The 25,198-nt window shown below is 36.2% G+C and overlaps 2 protein-coding genes across 2 annotated transcripts in view; both read left to right on the top strand.

The window, feature by feature from the left end:
• LOC111517335 (uncharacterized) overlaps window positions 1–25,198 on the top strand; it is an 88,801-nt gene that overhangs the window by 23,349 nt on the left and 40,254 nt on the right.
• On the top strand, window positions 23,623–24,851 carry LOC141482656 (uncharacterized). Its single transcript, XM_074176235.1, has 4 exons — window positions 23,623–23,673; window positions 23,733–23,954; window positions 24,012–24,132; window positions 24,168–24,851. The coding sequence occupies exons 1-4, from the start codon at window positions 23,623–23,625 to the stop codon at window positions 24,215–24,217; spliced, it is 444 nt and encodes a 147-aa protein (XP_074032336.1). The 3' UTR covers window positions 24,218–24,851.

Raw genomic sequence — 25,198 nt, 5'->3', positions numbered from 1 at the left:
AGCCAAAATTTTTACACACACTTCAAGTAGGCGACGAAGCAAGACGCCTGGAATATTGTTTATGGGCCCAAGGGGAATATTTGAACAATAGAAATTTCCTTAAAAATATTTTATATACCGACGAAGCCACTTTCACTACAAATGGAGTAGTGTCATCACAGAATTGTCGCTATTGGGCAGCGGATATTCCTAACTGGGTAATAAACTGTAAAAGCCAGTATTTCCAAAAAATCAACGTCTGGTGTGGGATATTGAACGAACGAATTATTGGTCCTTTCATTAATGCGCAGAGGTTTCTAGAATTTTTAAACACAGAGTTTTGGGATGCTACTCACGAGCTGCCAATCAATGAACGATCAAATTTAATTGTCCAGTTAGATGGGTGTTCAGTTCATTATGCCAGAGCTGTGAGGCAATGGCTTAACGAACATTTTCCAAACCGATGGATAGGCCGTGGTAGTCCGTTTATAGAGTGGCCACCCAGATCTCCAGACCTCACAGTTTTGGACTTTTTTCTCTGGGGACTTCTCACACAAAAAGTTTACAAAAACAGCTCAAGAGATAGAAATGAACTTTGTTCAAGAATTCGACAGGTATGTGCAGATATTAGCCCTCAAGAACTAAGGAACGTAATCAGAAACATTCGTAAGCGCTACGACACATGTATCGAAATACGTGGTGGATTAGTAGAGGCTACTAGAATATGAGTTAGAATTAATTGTTGCACTGAATCGAAACATTTCAATAATTAGTTATTAGTTACGTTTATTAAAATTTTTTGCTTCATTGTTAGTTGAATTGTGTGAATGTAATTCCGTTACTTTCATTAAAAATATTTACGCTATTTGTTTTTTTTTCCATCTGGCGGCACTTTATTGTTGAAATCATAAAAAAATGATATATTGTGACTGTTAGCTGTGTGAGTTCTCGAATTTTTGAGTTGTCATAACTTTGTTAATAATGAATATTTTTTCATGAAATTTTGGTCACACTTATTTAGAGGCATTCTGAATCCAGTGGCGTAGTGATTTTTTCATTAAAAAAATCGCTAATAAAAAATCCCGATTTTCTACTAAGAAAAAATATCGTAGTATGCCCTGAAACTTCAATAAACATTTTAAATCTTGTCCCAAGGTAGACCTTTTAGTACTTGACATTAAAAAAAATTATCACAATCGATTTACAACTTCAAATTTTAGGGGGGTGTTTCCATTAAAAATGAGTCACACTGTATGTCTGATCGTGAGGAACAGTGTCAATATTTTTCTGATGAATTTATAATGCATGAGTTGAATGGATATTCTCCTGATATTCCTCTAACAACTTGTTTACAGTTACCTATTGAACAGGAATCTGAAGTGGTGCACTAAAATAAAAATCAAATTGCTATTCTGAAGTCGATTCATCAGAGGTTTCTGTTTTGATGAAAAATATTTTTGCCAATACAGCAAATAGAAAACATTCTTCATTAAACAACATCTTGCATGAAATTAATATAGATTACGGATATTTCATCTCAACTCTTGAGTTCCTTCAATTTGATTCTGAGAATCACTTGGTGGAATCTGCAATATCTAAAATGGTTTGGGTTGTTTTTATCTTCAGTCATAATAAGAGTTTGTGCAACTATAACAGATTTGGTCATCGGAACCGTCGAGGAAGAACAAAGTTGCTGTTACGAATGTGCTTGCCGTTCCAATCTTACTCTACTCGTTTAGAGTAGTGAAGTGGACTATGGAGGAGCTGTATCAACTCGACGTGAAGACCCGAGAAATGATAAATCTCTATAGAAGTTTTCATCCCAAATCGTCCGTTCCGCGGTTGTACTTCCCCCAACAACAGGGAGGCCGTGGACTTTTGAGTTTGGACTGTCTACATGACAGAATGGTACTGGATACAGCCTGTAAAGTCGTCAGGAGTTCGGATCCTCTTCTCTGCATGATCCGTGACCGTGAGAGAGCAGGAATTGGAGTATTTCTCTTTAGGGCAGCTGCCCGAGCAGCTGATGAACTCGGTATAGTTTTCGACACTGAACGAGGTGACGCAAAATCTGTCACCCGTTCAGCAAAAAGATCAGATAAAAGCCGCAGAGATCACCTTACTTCTGCGGAAACACAAGGATAAGCCAATGCATGGGGTCTTCTTCAACAACATGGAAGACTTCTGCTTATGAAAGCGCCTGGTCCACCGTAGTCGCTTGATGGGTACTGTACAGAGGTTCCTGACACAAGGTATAGGACCTGTCATCAAGCGCCTGAAACTTCAATACAGTTGCTGTCACCATGTCTAACATATGCGGGCTTGGTGCTACGGTATTTTCACAGTATTAACAAGACACCGGTGTTGATCTAGTCCAGAATGTTGTCAAGAATGTTGTTTTGATTATTGGAGTATTCGGTGGAATGAAGCCCTTTCTAATCTTGAATCACAAGATCATGCCGCCTAAGGCAGAAATCTTAGCCAGATAAATGCTGAAGGCTGACATTTTTGGATCACTGCGCTCGCTTAGGGCACATGTTCTAGGACTCAGTGATCACTTTTTCCACGATATGGAAAGAGATCATTGTTTGATAATGCTTCCGATGTATCGTGGCTTCGAGGAATAGAGCCCAACTAGCGAAAACTTAGGAAAAAAATAATAATAGATTCTCATCTTAACATTTTGGTGGGGACATTCACAGATAACATCTGGCCAATGACTACTGTTTCCAAAATCCACTACTTTCTTAAGTTTTAATGATACTTTTCCACTTATTTGGTTAGTTTTGCTTCCTAAAATTGTATAAAGTGATTTTGAATTTAAAAAAATTATTTTTTCTCTATTAATGAGTTTAAAGAATGCACATGACGTGTAACCTTCAAATATATTCTCGACCTTTTCGAAACCCATGTTCAAAAATAATATCTACGATGTATTAAATCAAAATTGTACGATATAATCCCACTACGTGTCGGCGAGATGAACACAACGATTTTTCGTATGTAAACAAACGTACTAAAAATAAAAGTAACTCTAAATACAGTTTCGTTACCTGCGTTGGGCGAAGATTTATTTTTATAAAATAAGAATTTCTGCATTTTCAATTTCTGACATGTAATAAATATTCGCCATAAATTAATTTTATGAACTCGGAACCCCAAAAATATTCCTAAAGTTTGTAGGAAGTGCTGATGTCGAAATTGCCATTGAACGTAAGAATATTACTAAGAGGTAGAGCTAGAACCTTAGACAAAAATGTATTTAATAAAAACTCTTCTCCTACACAGCAGAACTGTAACCACTTTCTTGACGCATGTTTCTCCATGACGCATGTTGAAGTTGTCAGGAGATAATCTAAAGTTTTCGATATTCAATGAAAATCCATTATAACGTTTAAAAAAAACACTTTAATGCGTGACGCTATTGTATAGCAAAACTTCATTCTTTGTTCGCCATAACAAGCTCAAATAAATGCAGCAGAAGCAAATAGAGTTTCAGTCAAGGCTGTTTTTCAACTCAACCTGAAATAAACATTGATTGTAATAACAAAATAACGAGAAGGTCGAATGAACAAAAGGTAATATTAGGTCATAACATGTATTAACAGATAATTACATGTAATAACAGATAATGCCATGTAATTGCTGACGATAACAGGTAATAACAGGCGGTAACATTGATTGTAGTAACGAGAAGGTCCAACGAACAAAAGGTAATGATGGGTCATAACATGTATTAACAGGTAGATACCGGGCTATCAGCAGACAATTGCCGACAATACCACGTAATAACAGGTGGTAACATGTGATAAAATATAATAACAGGTAATAACATGTAATTACCGACAATACCAGGTAATAACAGGTGGTAACATGCTATAACATATAATAACAGGTGATGATAGTATGTGCATTGAGTGTTAAAATGAAAGAAAATCCGAGTAGAAATTTCTATTTGGTATAGCCAAGGTCGAGAACGGACGAGAAACTAATTGAATAGATAAGTCTTCAGGCTTTCTTCAAAGTAGTTCATTGTGTAACATCAAAACTCACACGGCAGTTGAGTATAGTATTTCGGCGCAAAACACGAGAAATGTTTAAGGATGACTGTTCCGTGTGGTGAAACCATCAATTGGGGAAAATGGTGACTTTTGCAGTAAATAATCAGATTTTGTGAGTGCTGGTGACTGAGTGCAAAATTTTGAGTTTCTCGACTTTCCTGATTCTAGCATGTATGAAGATATATGGTCGTATTTCCGAATACCAAACGAGACGCGTAGACAGCTATTCTGAATACGTTGAAGACGAGAAGAATTCGATTGTCTCAAAGCAGATCCATAAATCCTGTCACATAAAAATAAATGACATGATCGACTCACATAATCTGAGTTTCAACTCAGTATTGAGTAGATCTCGAAAATTTGATTTAGTTAGCTATGTTTAGTGAAGCAGAGTTCTGGATCAAACCACAATTCTAAATTTTGCATCTCGTTCACAGAGATAAGTATATCATCGTCAATATATACTTGAAATATGGTACTGGTGAGACCCCTGTTTCTTTTAGATCCAAATATCATTATAATTGCAGAGTTTTTAGACTGAACAGAGCTAGAACCTAAAGACGGAAAAAAAAAATATAGCTATGTGTCGTCTGCGTCAGAAACAGATGGAAATGACGGATGTACAAGCAGAAAGGTAGGGAGCCAAGAATAGATCCTTGTGGTGCTTTTTTTGACACTAGCAAAAATACCAGCGAAATAACTCCAGTCACATGAACTTCTCGGGGTTGGAGAGATAGTTTTTCAGGAGTGGAACTGCTTCCTTAGAAAAATCCGGTGTTCGATTGTTTCAAAAGCCAGAAGATCCTTATTACCAATGATATGTTTTTAATATTCCGGATGTTTCAGATGAATTAGGAAATGAGGCTGTTGATGTTAGTTTTCCCCCACTGCTCCTTTTTCTGTTGGCTATTTTATCCCTTTATCAAAATGTTGGAGACCTCAAGACAGGGAAGTACTGTGATCAAAACTGATAATTGGTCACAATCACTGAGTTGATCTAATGAATTATTGTTCGCTCTTCAATTAAACGCATTAATAGGAATTCACGGTTGTTAACCTGAATGACAATAATCTCGTTCAATTATATCCCATCCTGGCATTCCTAGAAATCAAAATAGGCGTGAAAATGAACAATTCAACTGCGATGGGATTTCATTGCTGCGCTGAATGATCTGATCCAATTACGTCATTACCGTGAGTTACGTGGTCAGACGGAAAACACCTGGTCAGTTGAATTAAAAAAATCTGGTTCGCGGTATACGTGAACGCATTGTTTGTTTATTTCGTTCATGATTTTCAGCCCACATGACTGATGAATATCATGCATGAACCACGCAGGTTTCAGTAGTGCCTGACTTTATTTATTTATGTGTGTCTATTCGAGACTTTATTATTTATCCAGTGGAAGATTTTTATTTTTTCAAAGTGTTGCTGTTCTGTGCTTGGATTCAATATGCGCGGAAAGTTCTAGTTCTAGTAATTTCAGTGTTGGCTATTGATGTCGCGGTAGGGGGTAATTACCCCAACCCCCACATATTTTTCATTTTTTGCGAGGAAGGTTAATGCAGTCAAGCTGCTGGATAATAATTTCATGAAAATCAAAAGATAAATAGATAGGTACCATTATCTGATCACTTCCATATTGATTTCAATTCAAGAGCCACTGGTAGACAGCTGTTTCAGCCTATTGGTCATCGTCAGTACCGGGCAGGCGGTCCTTGATTGAAGACAAAACGTAAATAACCAAGGAAAGTACTTAATAAAAATAACTGCGTAAACGCAAGCGAGACATAAGTGGAACCACCTATTGGTGGTCATATTAGTTGGGCTCAGAACTTTCAAATAAAAATGTTGTGCAACATAACGATGCCTAATTTTCTTCATTTTCACAAATTCACCGAAACCGTTCGCTACTGATGGCTGCTAAACTAAACAACGCAGCGTCTTCAAACTTGAAACATATGCTTCATATATTGTGTACTTTCTGATACAGTGACATTTTTTGCCATATCTAGGTTAGATGGGGTATTCCTGGGACCACCCATGAGGAATTCATACTCAGTCTAAGTTTGGAAATCAATACGAACCAGACTACTGTGACAGTCATTTTCCATATCCTAGAATCCTTTTTATGGACCCATCGAATAATATTCAATTGGAGCAGTGTATATAACGAGAAATCAACAACTGGGGCACATTCATAGCAACGCGACAGGTTCAGGTCACTTGTTGAATGAAATAATAGCATCCATACCGCTTCATTTTTCATCGAAATCGATAGAAAAATATCAAGTTCTTAGCAGTTTAGTTTAATGAAGCGTTTTCCAAGAGCGGAAGGTTTTATTTATAAACCCATTTGACCGTAGTCGATGTTAGGCAGGAACGTAACATTATTTATCACCTAGACAATGGTAATAATAATGTTGAGAATTGAAAAATAATGTCTTGATTTAGATCAATTTCTCACTTTCAAATCGATAATTCAAATGATGCTATTGGTAAGTATTGAGTAATGATTTGATCGAAAGTTCTCAGTTCAATTTCTATTTGATTCGAACTGAAGGGGGTATTTTTCAGGGGAGATTTGTTTTTGAGAAAGAGCTTGACTTTCACTCTTTTATCTATACACAAAAAAGCAATTAGGCTCAGAATAAATTATTTGTAAAGATGTATAGACCATGCAAAATAGTAACTTTCAGACACAAACTGGAGGAAAAAGCACTAGAGAAACAACTACTGTCATATGAAATTGAATTACAGGAAGGAAGAAAAATTTTCGAAAAAACTACAACTTCTTTATATTATATAAAAATCGTAGGACTCCTGAAAATCTATATTGTTTCCAACTCTTTCTTGTAATAGATCAACGACCTACTGAAAACCAATATCCCCCTTTTAAAACCACACCATATTTCAACTTACTTATGTGAAAAAATTTTTCATTAAAAACTCATAATTTTCTCTCAGTACTTCGAAATATTATTCAGGTTTTAAAGAAATTTCATGTACGAAGTTCGTTCGAAAAATAAGTCAAATTTCAATGTTTTCTAAAATATATTCATTTATTCATAAGTTGTCCTCTTCAAAGTAGTCTCTCTCAGATATTGTGCCACTTGTGCCAAAACACCGACCTTTCATGGGTCTCTGCAGTCTTGGGAAGAGGAAAAATTCGCAGGGGGACAAATCTGGTAAATACGTTGGCTGCTGAGGCATGATTATAGTGAAATCCGTGAAATCTGAACAATCACCTCATTTTTTCAACAGATTTCATGTTTACCAACTCACAATTCAAGAAATTTAATTAATTTTTTTTTATTTAGGTCAAATCTTGAATATTTTTTGGGAAACTTCATTTCCTTTCTCAACAAAGTTGTTGCCTGATATTTATATCAATTATAAATATAAAATATAAAGGGAAAGGTATCCGTTAAAAGAGGAAACTTGCGAAAATCCAGCTTTTAACAATAATTTATCGAAAAAACTGAGTAACATAATGGTGAGGTTTTTACTACAAACACTGCAACACTTACGAGTATTTAGCTGTACAATTACTTCCTCAAGCAAAAATGGTGGATCTTTCTAGCGAAAATGATGGATAATTCTCACTTCATAAAGCTATTGTACAGCGAAACACGTGTCGCGGATTTTGTAAAACCCTATGAGTAAAATCTCACAATAAATCGTTAGTCGATGTTGTTCATTTAGACTTTCAAAAAGCCTTAGATCAAATAGACCATGACGTTCTTCTCAGCAAATTGACCAAATTGGGACTCTCTAACCAACTGCTTATTCTTATTGAATCATATCTAATTAATAGAGAACAATTCGTAGAATACGAATCTTTCAAATCGGCCCAGTACGTAGTTACATCTGGGGTACCACAAAGCTCCAATCTTGGACCTCTTTTATTTTTTATTTTTATTTATGACTTGGCAACCTCTTTGAATATTCCTAGCCTACTATTTGCAGACGACCTGAAGTTATATTATAAAAACGACGACATTCCTGACTGCAAACGTATACAACATGAATTAGATGTAATCAAACTTTGGTGTAATGATAATCGTCTACAATTGAACGTATCCAAATGTAGAATAATATCATTTATAACAAAAAAGCGAACTCTAATATACGATTATTCAATCAACAAATCTACAATCAGACGCGTACATGAGATAAAAGTTCTTGATATAACATAAATTACCATTTACAACACATATAAGGAATATGACTGCTGATGCAAATAGGATGCTTGGATTCATTTACAGAAATGGCAAGAACATCAAAAGTATTGCCACCTTAAAATTACTATATTTTGCGTATGCCAGATCTAAGTTAGAGTATGGCTCTTTGTTATGGAATCCGGTTTAAGACTACCAAAAAACATCAATTGAGAGCGTACAAAGGAAGTTACTAAGATACTTATGTCTGAAAGCTGATGGTCAATAACCCACGAGAGTGATGCAGTTTTGCCAGGTGATCCTGGCAAAACTGCATCCTTCGATTCCATCTCATCTCTATAGGGATTGAGCATGGGTTTGACGTTTGGCTAGTTCCGCAACTGTCGAAGTCATCAGGCCGTAGTTGTGACTGGTTCTTAAAATTCTTAGTCCAGCCGCTTCCTTGGATAAAGAGTCGGCAATGCGATCACCTTCACTCCTGTCGTGCCCTTTAACACACCTCAGGATAATGCTATTATCTACCGAGGCTTCGGCTAAATCTTGGTGGCATTCTAGCCCTGAGGTAACACGTAGTCTTTTATATTCTCATCCTATGAAAATGACTTTTTCAATTATTGCTCACATAATTTGTTGCAAGCATATGTAATTTCCTCTCTATTCTTCTGACTGCCAAACAATAAAGCTATCGTGACCACTTCCCTGATAAAGCATTCGACAAAGGATACACGAAATATGTCCAGCAACGTTATCGTTCTCCACATGTACATTCACCCAGATAATTTCCAATCGTGTAGCTTATCAACTATCGGCATCGGTAGCCCTGTTTATGCTCTCAAAGTAACATAAAACCAGCCATTCAACGCTGAAAGCCGATATTTTATCCGAGTATTAACCTACTAACTGTACCCGTTCTCCGAATGGTGTTAGAATAAATCAATACTTTTATAATAAACCAAACATCTGTATATATGTGCACGTACTCCAAATAAGGACGACCCAAATGAACCTAAATTGGTCGACTGAGGACACAATCATAAATCTTCATATCGCATGATTTGCATGCTCAAACCACTTGTTTTGCATGCACGTACGAGGGAGGTCCCAGAAGTGCCCGGCTTGGCCTAGAGATGGCGGTAGTTGTTCGAAAAATATCACTATATTAGAAAGTACTTTTCTAAGGCCTTCGACAGGCTTGACCATGGCATTCTACTGAGCAAACTAGTAGCCTTTGGATTATATCCTTTCCTAATCGCACTCTTTTAGTCCTATCTACGGGATCGAAAACAATATGTTCAGCTCAATGGTTTCAAATCTGCCGAATATAGTGCTTCTTCCGGTTTTCCACAAGGTTCAAATCTGGGACCGTTGCTCTTCAATATATTCATTAATGATATTGTAGATGTTATAGATGTATATTTCCTTTTATATGCTGATGATCTAAAACTATACTGCCTCGTTGAGAACATAGATGATTGTGTGAACCTCTCAGCAAACGTATGTCGGGTTGTAGAATGGTGTTATCGAAATAACTTGTCGCTGAACCCGCATAAATGTAAGGTCATGTCCTACAGTTTGAAAACAAATATCTTGACCTTTGATTATTCAATAGAAAACGTTTCCCTGGTGAAACCAGAAACATTTACTGATCTTGGCGTCACATTTGACACTGCACTATCATTTAATAGGCATATCGATAATGTTGTAACCTCCTGTCGTTTGTACGGATTGATTGCACGTAACAGTAGTTCGACCTTAAAAGCTTTATTCTATGCTTTCATAAGATCAAAGTTAGAATACGCGTCAGTTGTGTGGAGCCCCTTTTATCAATATCATATTGATAGAATAGAAGCAATTCAACGACGATTTTTAGACTGCTAAGCCTAAAAACCAATGGCATTTATCATCCAATAGGAACAACCCACTCTGAATTGTAGCAAAAGCATAACTTTTGCAGTCTCAAAAAAAGGCGTGAATATTGTAGTGTTGCACTAACCTATAAAATGATCAAAAGTATAGTTGACTGCCCAACATTACTGGAAATATTTGCATTTAGAATCTGTCTCAGACACCCGAGTACTTTTTATATAAAAACGTCTCCCACAAATGTTCTGGAGAATTCTGCGATCCATACCATGTGTAAAGTGACACATTCTGTTAGCGATAACTTAGATATATTTAGTTGCAAATTGTCAAATATAAAATCCCACTTCCTAAAATAAATGTTTTGTCACCTATAATAAATATAAAATGTGTAATCCTGTGTGTTCCTGCTCTGTAATTGGACTATGTCCTGTAGAGTATTGTATTACAAATAAAGTACACAACCAACATTAACGAATTGAAGTTTGAATTGCTTCCTCATGCACCCTATTTGCCAGATTTAGTCCCCTGGGATGATTTACACAGAAAATGTGTAAAAAATAGAGAAAAAAAGTGACATATTGTTGTTTTTGTTTTCTTGGTAGTATTCAAAAAAAATATATCGTAATAATTAATTTGTTTGAAACAAATTGTTTATTAAATGAATAAAGAAAATATAAATTGAAAAAGGATTTTTTCAAAATATCAAAGAAAAATGGAAATTATTATTGAAAAAAAATCATTCCTTAATATTCATATTCAGTAGCAAAAAAAATTGTTAATCAATAAATGCGTTTTAAAGCAATGAAACATTTTTTTAAGAAACGATTTAGTTTTTAAAAATCTTATCATCCATCACTGATGGAAATCCCTCCAAAAAAATTTCAAATATCTTATTATTATTATATTTGTTTATAACAATTTATGAAACAAATAGAGCTTAAAATTATGAAAATTCATTTTTATGTAGCTTCAAATAATAAGAATACGAATAAATTTGAATATTGAAAAAAAATTCCACTGCTCTAATTGAATTTTTCACTTTTTAACATCTTTGATTAATAACAACAAAGTGGAAAATCAAAATTTCCAAATTTTTCCAACGGGAATCTTTTTTAAGGCTTTCAAGAAAAGCTCCAAGATGTGCACAAAATTTGAGGTTCTTAGTTTAAAAACTATCAAGGTTTCTATTTCGCAAAAGACCAAACCCCCTCTTTTTTACTACATTATTTATAACTTTTGCAATTTTTTCGATCCTCTCTTGAAATTTCTCAAAAAGTTGCTGGAGGTCATCCCGAATCGAATGAGCTCTGCATCATAATTCTCGATGCCTTTGGACAGAAGTTCCAAAAAAGGATATTGTGACCCAGACTAATAGAGCTAGCCGCAAGATTATGTTGTAAAATAAATGAATGTTTCCCAAAATTTTTGCGTTTTCTGTGTTGGGCCGGGAACTTCGTGAATAACCCTCGTACTTCTGGTCATCCCAGTTTAATAACCTAAATTGTCCGCTTCGTTGCCAATTTGAATATCTACAAACAAGACATTGGGCTTATATTATATTATAGAACTCATTTATAGAAGGTTATCCCCATAACGCTTTATTGAACTAATATTTTCTTAGCCTCGCATCCAGCGTGGGGTTTTAGTGTTTTCCAGTTACCTCATTTAGCGTAAATCGATAAAGATGATACAGCTTTATTGTAGCGGCCAGACTGTTTCGAATGTAATGGACGAAAGAAATCCTTGTCCAGACATCTGGAAAAAAATTACCGAATGAAATTTTTCCTTTTGTAAATAGTTTGTTGATCGAACGACAGTTTTTTGCAGATTTTCTCAGAGGCAAATATGTCTCTACTACAACGGCCTTCAAAGCTGAGATATTTTGGCACGTTAAGTGGTAGAAAACTACCTGTAGTTTCAACTACGATGGTGGTAGTGAATCAAAGAGTGTAAAATTTCACAGCTGGAGTTAACTGTCAAAGCTTTTCCCGGGTTTCTTAGCCGTGGTCTGCAGGTTATTATGCCAGACGTTTCGTCTACTACTGCGACAGTCGAAGGGTTTGACTTGTTCTCGAAGCGGAAACTACAATGCTGAAATTATATTATATTGAGGACAGTTAGCCAGATTTTATTGATGTCTATCGCCTATTCCTTTCTATTGAATTTATACCTGTGTTTCTGAATTTATGTTGCCTCTCTGTATATTCCTGGATAGTAATTTTGACTTTTATCGAGTAGTATCCAAAATATATCTTTCAGTTATAAAGTCCTCCGTGTATATGACAAACACAAAGGTTTGTGCATACTCCATTAGTTGCCGATGGCGGATTTGATTTCAAATATTTGAAGTTAACGAAATTACATGTCTCTGTAAGTGAACATCAATGGAGCGAAAAACAAACAAACACATTAGTAATGGATTTTATGGACGCATAAAACTATCCGTTCCTGCAGCATTATCTAAATGGAAACACACAAAGCAATGTAAATTTGATTAGCAAATACCGGATCCATATCAGTTTACCAATTTTGAAATCTGTTCGGCAGTTTTTATATTTGAAAATCAAGAATTGTGAATAGCAAAATTGATTTTTCAACTTTGTTTTCAGCCGAAGAAATTGAAAAGATTATCTATGGAAGATAACAAAAACATATGGAAGATTATATAATAAAAAAAATTGTGTGTCTCGCGACGCCTCACAGAAGTGAAATTAAACTAATCTAAGTTGAGCTGTTTAATATCGAAATTGTTCAACTTGAGAACAGCTTCGGTTATTATTTAAATTTAATGTATATTATTATGATAATGTGAGGAAACGTTATTTATTAATAGAAACGTTTATTGATTATTTTGTGTATGTACATATATTATAGCTATTTCACAAACTACACTTAAACGATTTGATCTCCACTAACTTTATTGAAAATAATCATAACATGTTTCGCTAAAACATTAGCTTTTTCAAATGATTAATCATTTGAAAAAGCTAATGTTTTAGCGAAACATGTTATGATTATTTTCAATAAAGTTAGTGGAGATCAAATCGTTTAAGTGTAGTTTGTGAAATTACTATGGATCTTCATCAAGTAACGGCCGAATCAATCAGAAAAAAAAAATATATTATAGCTACCATTAGCCAATTGTATCTTTTATAGTTTTGAATAATGATACTATTGATGTATATACACAAAATTAGTATCATCATTTTTGAGCCACGTTCCACATAGTAAAAGAATGATACGCGCTTGCTGATTAGATTTTCATAACACCATCTGTCCGACGAGAGAGGAGGAGCCTGCCTCCTGCCAGAGAAAGTGGTGCCGTTACGCGTTAGGTAACGAAGCGGTTTACTCTCCCATAAGAAGTTATCACTTCAAACAGGTTTTGATTTCACAGCTATTCCTGTTGCGTTTTTGAAAATCGTTTGACTTATTCAGAGGATATGGAGCTTTGAACTACAAATCACACGTTTTTCACAAAACCCACCGTATTCATCAAGTGAATGTTCCGTGGTCGTACGTTTTGGAGCATTTTGTGACATTATTTATATTCTTCCTGACAGGTCTTCCAATGAGCAAACTGATACCGAATAATCTGAAGGACTCAAATCGGGTGATCGAAGATGCCTTCCAATTGCACACCTTCCTCATAATCAGGCACCCCAAAACCTCGTTATTTTCTTCTCCATATATGGATCTGGATCTGTCGCATTATTCGTGGATCTGTCGCATTATTCCAAGGTTCGTGATGAAATGATAATGTTTCATGTCATCATGTCATCACAGACTTCCATCAGAGCCATAGAAAATTTTTCCCGATCCTACTCTTGTAACTCTATACCGAGAAAATCATTTTTTATGATACACTGAAAAGAAAATGATTAATGACGAATGACTTCGTGATTTGATGGGAGAAAGTTCAGATCACTTGAAACAGAACGACGCAATTTGCTTTTCCAGGTTTCAGTTCACTGAATCTACAGTATTTCATCCTACTTCTCAGCATCCAATAAACATTGTGACATTTAGCTAGACGGAAAATGGGTCAGGAGTTGCTATATTGATTCAGGAATGGAAAATAAAGTGGTACAGGTGATGGAATTCCCAAATTGAAATTATGTTGGTGAATTGTTCGTCACTTCGGGGTCGAATAGAAATGTTAATTCATTTCCAAGCTTTTCTCAGACTCAGTCAAATTATGAGATGAAAACGGTCTTTGGTTATTTGGTTCGGTTGAAAAGATACATTCTATATTAGATTAGATTGTCGAGGAGCTTGCCAATGGCTTCATTCACCGCGACCTTCTCAGATGTATTGTGATGCTCTTTGGTTGTTAGGGCTCATTGTCTAGCTTGATCTCTTTGATGAGACTCTATAGCCTTGACACTGACCCCTTCATGTAGCTGACAGCCTCTGGTTTCTCTGTTGAAATTTTACCATTCCTTTCTCCTTAGACATCGTGTAAAAAAGGTATCACTAGTGTTCCGTCTTAACTTCTATTTCAATTTTAAGTAATTATTATTATTTCAACTCTACTTGCCCTTGTGTTTTCTGAAAAAATTCTATGTGTACTCGATTGTTAATATACAGACCGCGATATCACTGTGTTGCTTCCTTATGTTACTATATCCATTAACCTAAATCATCCGGAAGGACAACATTCAAATTCATATCACAGGAAATACAGTCCACTCAACATAATGTTGGTCCTTCAAGCCAAATTTTCGAGTGTATATCGAACATTACATTTATCCCATACAAAAACTGGCTTCACTCTAAAAACTCTATTCTTCATTTAGAAAAGCATACAAGAACCAGCAAATTTCTTTCTGATTTTAGAAGGTGATTTTTCATTCTTCAAATATCTCTGACTACATGAATGTGGCTCTACTTTTAGACAAGGTTATAGACGCAATCAACAAGAAAGGGTTTATCGTTCTGAAGTGTGATACATACATATTAACAAAAATACTATTCAATAAATTGTTGGATGCATCCGTTACTACGTGGTGTAGAATTTCCGTATCGCACTATGCAAGAAAGGGTTGCAAACTCAATTATTTAGAATCCTTGGAAATTTATAAGCATGAACATTGCGGGTACAACCTGTTAAATGATCAAATCGATTTGATCTACTCTCCGGTTTTTAAATTGGCACATCCGCATTGTGAACAGTAAATTCAGGTACTCAATCAAGTACCTGAATGGTACATATTGGCGAATGTAATGAGTCATTGTTAGTTTATTGTATTTAGATTAGATTAGAATAATATGGGGCTTCTGTGCTGAACACCCACAACACTGCGACCTTTGCCGATCTGTTGTGTGTGCCCTCATGTATGCTAGAGTTCCTTGTCTAGGCCCGTCCTTGTAACTAGACTCCATAGGCCAGACCTCAAGTTCTCCATATATTGAGAGGGTTGTTGTTTTTTCTCCCCTAATGTTGCAAACCTTATCTTTGATAGACCTTCGCAATAGCATAGTATGTGTACGGAGGTTTCCTCATCCTCTTGGCAAAGCCTGCATAGGGCTGTGTCTGCCAGTCCGATGTTGTTCATGTGTTTGTTGAGTCTACAGTGTCCCGTCAATAGCCCGACCAGAACTCTAGTTGATCGCCTATTCAGACTAAGTAGGTACTCCGTGAATTTTGGTGATGGCTCTTCAATGAACTTTTTGGCCTGTCTCATACCCGGCGCCTTATTCCACCATTTTTTAGATTGTTTTTCCTTCCAGTTGTTGTTACTGGTTTTTCGCAGTGCTTTTGCTGTACCACAACAGGGTTCTGGGTTCTGGGCTTCTACGTTGCTCTTGTATCCTGTGAGGCCTGGTACCCAGGCTAATAACAGTCTGTTTTGACTACCTAGTTCTTGTAGCTTTTCTAGGCAGTTCCAGACCAGTTTGGAATTGACCTGCATGGAGCTAATTGCTTTTATAGCTGCTTGGCTATCAGAGTATATTCCAATAGTCTTTTCCTTAAACTCTTGCCTCAGTAACTCTTCTGCGCAGTGACGTATTGCTGCTGTTTCTGCCTGGAATATCGTCACTTTTTTACCTAAGCTTAGTGAGACTTTTGTCTTTGGTTTAGTTATCTAGATTCCTGCTCCTACACCTTCTTCAGTTTTTGAGCCGTCTGCGTAACAGGCAGTCTCTGCATTTATTGGAGGTCCTCCCTTCCATGCCTCTCTGCCTGTTATAATTGTTTTGAAGTTTTTTCCGAAGCTATACTGGGGAAGCATCTCATCCGATGGCTTTCCCATTATGGGGTCGTTTTCCAACTCTTTGTTTAGCTCGTTGTACCTCTTACCGTGCAGCATGCTTACATGCATTGGTCCTCTGGTCAGTCTACTGATGACTGAACTGGCTTCCCCTTGAATATACAGATGTAGTGGCGTTAGGTTCAGCAAGACTTCTAATGTGGCTGTTGGGGTGGTTCTCATAGCGCCCGTGGCAACCAGGCAAGCTTGCCTTTGAAGGCCACTCAGCCTTCAAATCGTCCCAGCCTGCTGATTCTTTGGCCAGCATACCACCGTACTTCTTACCATCATTGGTAAGATAACCCTGATATATAGCCTCATGGTCATTTTTGGTTGTCACCCCAATTTTTTCCGCACATCCTTCTACACAAGTTGAAGGCTATCGTTCTTTTTTGGATTATTTTTTTTAGGTAATGATTTCATGTCAACTTGTGGTCATGACTCCCAAGTATTTTGCCTCTTGTGCAAATGGAATTTCTACCCCGTGCAATATTGGTTGCTTCAGCCCTCTAAGTACTTTCCTTTTTGTAAAGACTACTAGTGTAGTTATGAGAGGGTTTACTGTTAGTTCCTCCTCCTGGCACCATTTATTTATTATGTTCAGAGCCGTTTGTGTGTTCTCCGAAACAGTTCTTTCGAATTTGACTCTTGCGATAATCGCGAGGTCATCGGCATATCCGAAACAAGGCATGCCTTTGATTTTAGCCTCATTAGTAGTTCGTCCACTAAGATACCCCGTGGATGATATTATTTCTTTCGTTTTCAGACTGGCATTTATCCACTTACACAGGAGGGTTGGAACCCCTTTCCAATCTAGAGCTTTCGTGATGGACTCTGTGCATGCGTTATTAAAGGCACCCTCGATGTCGATGAATGTTGCCATGGCTACCTCCTTATCCTCTAAGGATTTTGTTAGTAGCCTGGAAGATGATAGTGAGCTGAAGAACTATGATTCAAAAAGAGGGTTCAGGCCTTTTGTCTAATACTTTTACTTTAATACACTTTACGCCGTTTCGTTGAGCAAGTTAACATCATCAGGAGATGAAAACTGTTATATTCTCATTATGCTAAACATTTCCTTTTCATTTAATCATCTCATGAAGACCTCTTTTTGAAATTATGTAGTTGCATGAATATATACCGAGCGGTTCGAATGAGTTATATCATACTCGTAAAAACAGACAAAACAAATTTCGAAAAAAAGTTTATTATCGAAATGATTCTTTCCAGGAGAGATTTTAAAGGCTATGTTGTTTCTATTTTCTGGAAATTATATTGACTAGGCTACTGGAGGGTTCAGTGTTTTTAAAGGAAACGTTGTTATTTTATTGATTCCACGTAGTAATTTCATAAAAAACTGGAGCCTCAGATATTTTGGTGTCATATCGATCCCGCTTTTAGAGTTTCCCGTTTGAAGAAATCAAGAAAAAACTGTCTTTTATTATTTGTTAATCATCAGGTTATTATAATACGAAAGTAAAATATAATTCTCTTAGGTTATCATTACCTCGCAGAAAATTATTTTATATCACACATGAATTCTATTATATTATTGGGTTTCAAACCCTTATCCTCCAAATGTAATATGTCATAGTCATAATTGTACTCAAGTCCATCTACCAAAAGATGATTCGCGTACATTACATTAGTCTTCTCATTCGAAAAAAGTCTTCTGGGCTCTTTTATTCTTCTGAAGAAAGTTCTCCCGGTTTGACCAATATGAAGTTTGGGCCCAGCATCGCAAGTCATAAAAATGAATAGTGTTCCATATGAAAAGACCGATAATGACGTAGCAACGCGAAGAAAGATTACTCTGTGTATTAAATATTATTGAAAAGTAACTGGTGAAAATGAAAAATCCATGTGTTCTGGAGATTTTAAAAAAAATATCGTTCATTTATTCAATTATGGCTATATGGCTGATTCGGCTCTGTCCCAAACTACTGTGCCTGTAACTCCTAGATGTTGTTGCCCAATAATCAAATTTACCTCGGTGGATTCTGTTTTCATCAAGATAATGTAACATGCATGGCGAGCCTTCTACAAAGTGTTTATGGGGGCCATAACGTATTGTTTGCTTTTTACTGGATTGAACTTCAATAAGAAAGACGAAAATAATTTTGGTGGTACAAATATTTGATCATGAAACCGTCGCCAGCAACTGATAGATTATGCATGAGCTTGTGTTTGTCAAATATACGGAGAAATTTGACAACCATAAATAAAGCTGTTTGAGATGAATTTGGGACTTAAGCCGCATGCGTGCCTTCTGATTACATGGAGCTTGAGTGGATTGGTCTCCTTGCAATTCTCCAACTGGAGATTATACTATACCAAAATACACACATCGGAAAAGTCTAGGGATATTTTTATAACATACTAAATATCATAAAAATAAATGCATGAGGTCGTTTAATTTCGATTAAATTGGTACACTCGACCACCCCGTAGATTTCTATGGGTTGAACAAAGCCTGCAAAAACGGTAACTAATCTTTTATCAAGTTTTTTACAAACTGTAGGTTTTCTGCTAAAATGAATAATCTGAAAGTGTCGAGTTTGTACATTCTATGCAGTTCTTGCTCAGCAATTAAACTGGAAATATTGTGCTTTAACATGGAATGCCATCACTTACCATTGGCTGAGATGAATACAGCTGTAGGGCTTCTTCAAGGTGGCATGCGACAAAATGATGTAGCTCTTCGTTTGGGGGTCTCCCAAAGTGTTATCAGTCGATTATGGCGGCGTTTCCGTGAAACTGGCAGTCCAGCCGAACAACATCCAGGGCGAGGACGCGCTACAACTGCAGTTCAAGACCGATTTTTGATCTTAACCGCAAGAAGACAACCGACAATCACAGCACCTGAGTTGGTTAACGTGTTGCAGCAGACGCACCAGATAACCATTGGTCGTGATACTGTCAGAAATCGACTGCATGAAGCAGATCTCCACAACAGAAGGCCACTTAGATGTCCACCTTTGTCGAGAGGCAATCGCGGTAGAAGATTAGAGTGGTGTCAAGAACATCAAAACTGGGATGCAAATGATTGGGCCACAGTTTTGTTTACAGACGAATCCAGATTTGGATTTCATCCAGATTCTCGATGAGTGAGACTGTGGAGACGACCTGGAAATAATGAACGTTTGAGACACGTCCAGGAAGTCCACACATACAGAGGTGGTACAGTAATGCTATGGGGCGGAATCATGATCGGCGGCAGAACCGATCTCGTTTTTCCAAATCGCTCCCTCACAGCTCGACAGTACCTCGACACCATTCTTCTACCTATCGTCCGTCCGTTTGCTGGTGCTGTTGGTGAAAACTTCCACCTAATGCACGATAATGCTCGTCCACATGTCGCGCGTCTAGTGACTGACTGGCTCACCAACGAAGGAGTTGATGTATTGCCATGGCCAGCACAATCACCGGACCTGAATCCCCTCGAGCATATGTGGGACATGCTTCAACGAAGAATTACTCCGCATATGGGGAACATTCACACAACGTTTCAATTGAGAGAGCTTTTAATCGCTGAATGGGCAAATGTACCTCAACAAGACATTGACAATCTCATTTTGTCGATGCACGATAGAAGTAGACCCGTAATAAACCAGCGTGAAGGCCATACTTTGTACTGATTCCAATTTTTTTTGTATTATGATTTTTTTTCCGGGTGCCAAAGAAGAGTCATATTTTTTTTAGTTTTGCTTATATGCGCACTCAGTATTTTTGACCATTTAATAAATTTTGTTGTGAGTTACATTCGTCTAATAATCATCCGTCAACTTTTTTTTCCCTAAAGTGATCTGAAAAAAAATGATTGCCATTTTTAAAAGTATCCCTAGACTTTTCCGATCTGTGTAGTATGTTATTAGTGGACAACAACAACAAGTTGTTCACTTTCTGCAAATAATTGCCAAGATCCTTTTTTTTTAACAAATGTGGATATTATAAGATGTGGAAAGACGAACTTGGTCATGGGAAAAAAGCCAAAGTAGGCTAAAACCATCTCATTGAAATATAGAAATCAACTTATTGAATCAAAATAGCTATACTTCTCTTAAAATTCGTCACTTCACCCTATTCCAGTTCCATATCTATTGAGGAATCTATACTGATAGACGATTTTAGATAATTAGATCAAAATAACCTATTCTATAGTCGTCACTCGAAAACAATTGTGGATTGTGAGATTCAAATCAAATTAGACAATGAAAGTCATAACTAGTGAAATTCACCATGAAACATCGTGAGTGTGAGTTGTCCTCCTAGGTCATCGTCCATCCTGTCTTTTCCAGGAAGGTCATCGCCAGAAATTTCTTTGATGCCGGTTTGTTAGGTTGGTTCCGCAATTGTCCAAGTCATAAGCCCGTAGGTGTCACTGGGTCCTGAAATTCTTAGTCCAGCCGCTTCCTTGGCTAAAGAGTCACCAATGCGACTACTGTTACTCCTGTCGTGCCCTTTAACCCACCTCAGGATAAAGTTATCATCTAACGAGGCTTTGGCTAAATCTTGGTGGCACTCTAGTACTAGCACTGAGGTAACACGTTATCTGTTCAAGGCTAATAGGGCTTGTCTGCCATCAATGCAGATTGTTATGTTTTTGCCAGAAATTCCTTTCCTGGTTATTTCTTTTGTGGAGATTGAGATACCACAGCCAGTTCTGTTTGAACCACGCTGCTATTTTCTTCCATTCCCCACTTAATCCTTAGGCTCATTGATCTGGAGTGAACTCCACATCCTGAGCCTTCTTTGGGAGCCGTCTGTATATTGCATTTGTAGCATCTGACTCTGTGTTCTGTTTTATATTCCATATTAATCAACGCGGTTTTGGAAAAAACAAATCAACTGGATCTGCATGACACCAAATCCATGAAGGCCGTGCAGAAAATCATCACCTTTCCATATAGAGGTCACAACTTCCGAAAATAGTTTTTCCAATTATCCCCTTTCATTTATTGTACAGAGTTTGGTTGGTAAAGAATCCACTTACCATTAACACCTTAATTTATGAAAGCCAATCGAAAACTATTGGCAAATTACGTCCCCACTGGGGTTATGTTCTCAGTTTCATAAGATTTCCATATGGAAATCTTATGAAAAAGTAGTCAATCACATCTTCTCGACCTTCTGTGAACAGTTTGTACCACTTTTAAACATTTTTCTGACACAGAGTACAATCACCGTATGCCACTGTAAATATTCCAAGTGTTTTTGAGTACCCAGTTTCATTTTTATACAAAATTTGATTTGAATTTTCTGATCCATGTTCGCTAGTGGATCGCTAATCGAAGATACGTGAAATTTCAACATTCACCTCATTTTTTGAATATTCTATTGTACATTTTCAGGACGTATGATTCCCTAAAATTTTTTTTTTTTGGAAAAGCTCCACCACCTTAGTTAATTCAGCTTCTGTGAGATATTTTTCCTTACCTTATTTTGATCAAAATATGTGTACTGTTATTTCCAAATTTATAGAAAATACCATACCTGGTACAAAAATTTCCTTTAAATCTCAAAACAACTTAAGTACCTTTCTAGTAAATTCTAAAGACAAAATCAACAAATTAAACAGAAGTGGAGTCTACAAGCTTAACTGTTCTGATTGTTCGGCACTTACATTGGTAGAACCTGTAGACCTCTTTTCACTCGTATTAATGAACATATAAAAAAACCTGATAAATCTGCTTTTGGCCACCACATAAAATTTCACAATCACAACTTTAGTCCCAATAGAAATTCCAAAATATTACATAAAATAGATAATAAAAATTTCCTTAGACTTGACTTGTTTGAAGAGTTGAAGATTTCTAAAGAACTTTCCAACAATGATCATTGTTTGAATAATCAAGTAAACTTAAACAGAGATTTCCTTCCCCTTCATAAGAGGATTATGAATTATTAATTAATCACAGTTTATTAATATAATTTATTCAATATTTTTCCTCTACATATTCAATCAGACCCATAATGGATCACTCCTCAAGTTGGTACCATTATTTTAACATGACACTTGACACATTCTGTCTCAAGTTGTCCTTCTTCATAAGATACTTTGACTGAACCACATGGCCTGAATCCAAAAATGTATTTTCTTGGCTATAAACCTATTTTGTTTTATATAATTTAAATATTACAATGTACAATTCACTTATCTTGATACTTCTTGTTGCCTGACAAGTAAGTAATCTCAAACAATTTTTCCAAATTTCTTAACCTTAAAAAATTTTACAACTTCAATTTCACTAAATTCCCTTTTCAACTAGATCACTTACTTTCAGGTGAGCACTGATGATGACGAAAGTCGAAAGCGCTTTCCAAGAATTTTAAAATATTATACACTTTAATACAAAACCTCTTCGATTCATTAACCCTAAAAATTTATCTTGAGCTTGCTGTCTTTTTCTTGTCTGTCATTCCTGAATAAAAATTATCTACGCCAACTAAAGAACATTCCGTGATTTGAATCACACTTGAAGTGCCTCGTAAAAATGCTGAACTTTTTATTCGGTCACAATGCATAGCGTAGCCATAAACTAGAAAAACAAATATAAAATTCATGGCATATTAAATTAATAATCGATGGAATAAATCCATAAAAATACTATGAAATTGCTGGTAACGTGGTAGTATTTCATAATGGGTTATAAGGGTGAGAACTGGATTGAATTTATGATTTGATAAACTACGATATATCTATATTTCCTTGTTACTTTATTTTCATTGAATTGCGACAAAAAAACGCCGGTTTCAGGAATAGATAAAGTCAACGATGGACTGAAAATTTCTGAAATGACTGTGAGAACAATAACAAGACAACAATGTTTCGGGCCACTATAGGTATCATCAGTAGGGCAATGCTGAATAACCTGTAGCTACGGTTTCACAGAAATAATAGTTATTTATGTATCAAGGGAATTAGGAGGGCCTTAATTACCGATGGCAAAGTTTGCGTCCCGAGGGCCTCTGGCCCGAGGGACAGCAATTGCCTGAGGTTATTAAGGCTCATTAATTCCCGTGGTACATAGATAATTTTATTTCTGACCGATTTCAATAAAATTTTGTTCATTTTTGAAACGGAAAAATGTACCAATTCATTACCTTCCCGGTATATTTGAATCAGGTACCGTTGATTATAGTAGAGTTTTCTTGTTGCTAGGTTGTTGCTATGTTACTTGTTTATAAACAGAACTTTGTTATCAAGCTGTGTTTGCGGTGAAAACGTGTTTTCTACCCCAAATATAATGGAGGATATTTTGAAAAAAGCTGAACAAGCAACAGATGCCAAAAGATGTCACTGAAACTGTATTTCTGGCATATTTTCAAGAACTGGTAAGGAATTTTCTATGTTTTTCGGTAGATTTGGTAGTAATTGTGTTTATTCGTTTCAGTCAGAAACGTATAGTCCGAATTCTTTATGGACTAAATGGTCAATGCTAAAATCGATGGTGACTATACATGAGAAACGAGATATCACCAAGTTCAATGAACTACAGGCTTTTTTGAAACGGAAGAGTAAGAGTTATAAGCCGAAAAAGTCTGCTGTTTTATCTCCTAAAGATGTTATCAGATTCCTAAAGGACGCTCCTAATGATATTCATTCATTGCATAAGGTAATTTTTTTCTTATTTTCCTTTTTGTGTGTATTTATTTCCTTTTTTTTGTTATAGGTTGTTTTGATTATGGGTTATTTTGGAGGATGCAGAAGTCAGGAACTTTTGAATATGAAGATATCGGATATAGAGGACCGGGATTCCGTTATGGTAGTGAACGTACCGGAAAGTAAAACTGGTGTATCGAAGAAATTTACAGTTGTGGATGTTCAGTTGTTCTCCGCTTTGCCTTTATTAAGACTTTATATGTCTTTGCGTCCTAAAGGTATTGAACGATTTTTTTTGAGCTTCCGACAAAATAAATGTACATCTCAGCCAATTGGAAAAAACATGTTTGGGAAAATCCCCAGCAAAATCGCAATGTATTTAGGATTGCCAAACTCATCTTCCTATACGGGACATTGCCTTCGTCGCACTTCTGCTACTGCTCTAGCCAATGCAGGAGCAACTATGACTAACTTAAAAAGACACGGAGGTTGGAAAAGTTCCACGGTGGCGGAGGGGTATTTGGAGGATAGCATCGAATTGAGAAATAAAACGGCGCGTATGTTGTCTACTTTGTCATCAGAAGAGGCAGGTACCTCGACTGTAGTGAACAGAAGCTCCAGCCATACAAAAGAAGAAATTGTTTCCAGTGGCGGAAGTAATTTTCAGGGAACATTTCAAAATTGTACATTTATTATTTGTAATGACGTGAATAAATAAAATATGGTTCAGTTTTCATTTCTATTTATTTTTACTTGTGAAAGGTAGAGGGAATTATAAAATCTATAATGCTCCAAGGGAGTTATGACCCTCTTTATTGATAGCGTAACTATGACGATATAAGCTTATAATATCCCGGTCAGAAATAAAAGTTTTTTTCAATCCATTCGTTAAAATAATACGTGTTTGGATTCTCTCACAGAAGATGATCTTATAATCTGTCTGTTTAAAATCTCTTTGGAATATGTTTTTCCGTTAATGAACGAATTCATCATGTAATACGTTCAACAACATATTTGAATCATGAAAAACTTTCATATATAATATCCCAAATTGAACGTCAATAAAGTGAGAAGCACGCACGTGTGCGTGAATCTTTTCTATGATCATCTCATTACAAACGTATTATTTCAATCTATTTCCAGACGTCTTACAAAAACCATCATTTGTCCTATGTATTGCATATACAATGTTAACCGTGTACAAACAATCTTGGTTAAAATTCTCTGGCTACGGTTTTCCAGAAATAAAAGTTTTCA

The sequence above is a fragment of the Leptinotarsa decemlineata genome, unplaced genomic scaffold (genome assembly GCF_025532065.1).
Source record: "Leptinotarsa decemlineata unplaced genomic scaffold, Ldec_3_MD MMD2_tig00001719_RagTag_RagTag, whole genome shotgun sequence".
NCBI lineage: Eukaryota > Metazoa > Arthropoda > Insecta > Coleoptera > Chrysomelidae > Leptinotarsa > Leptinotarsa decemlineata.
The sequence above is the reverse complement of the archived record's forward strand: the minus strand, read 5'-3'. Positions and strand labels throughout refer to the sequence as shown.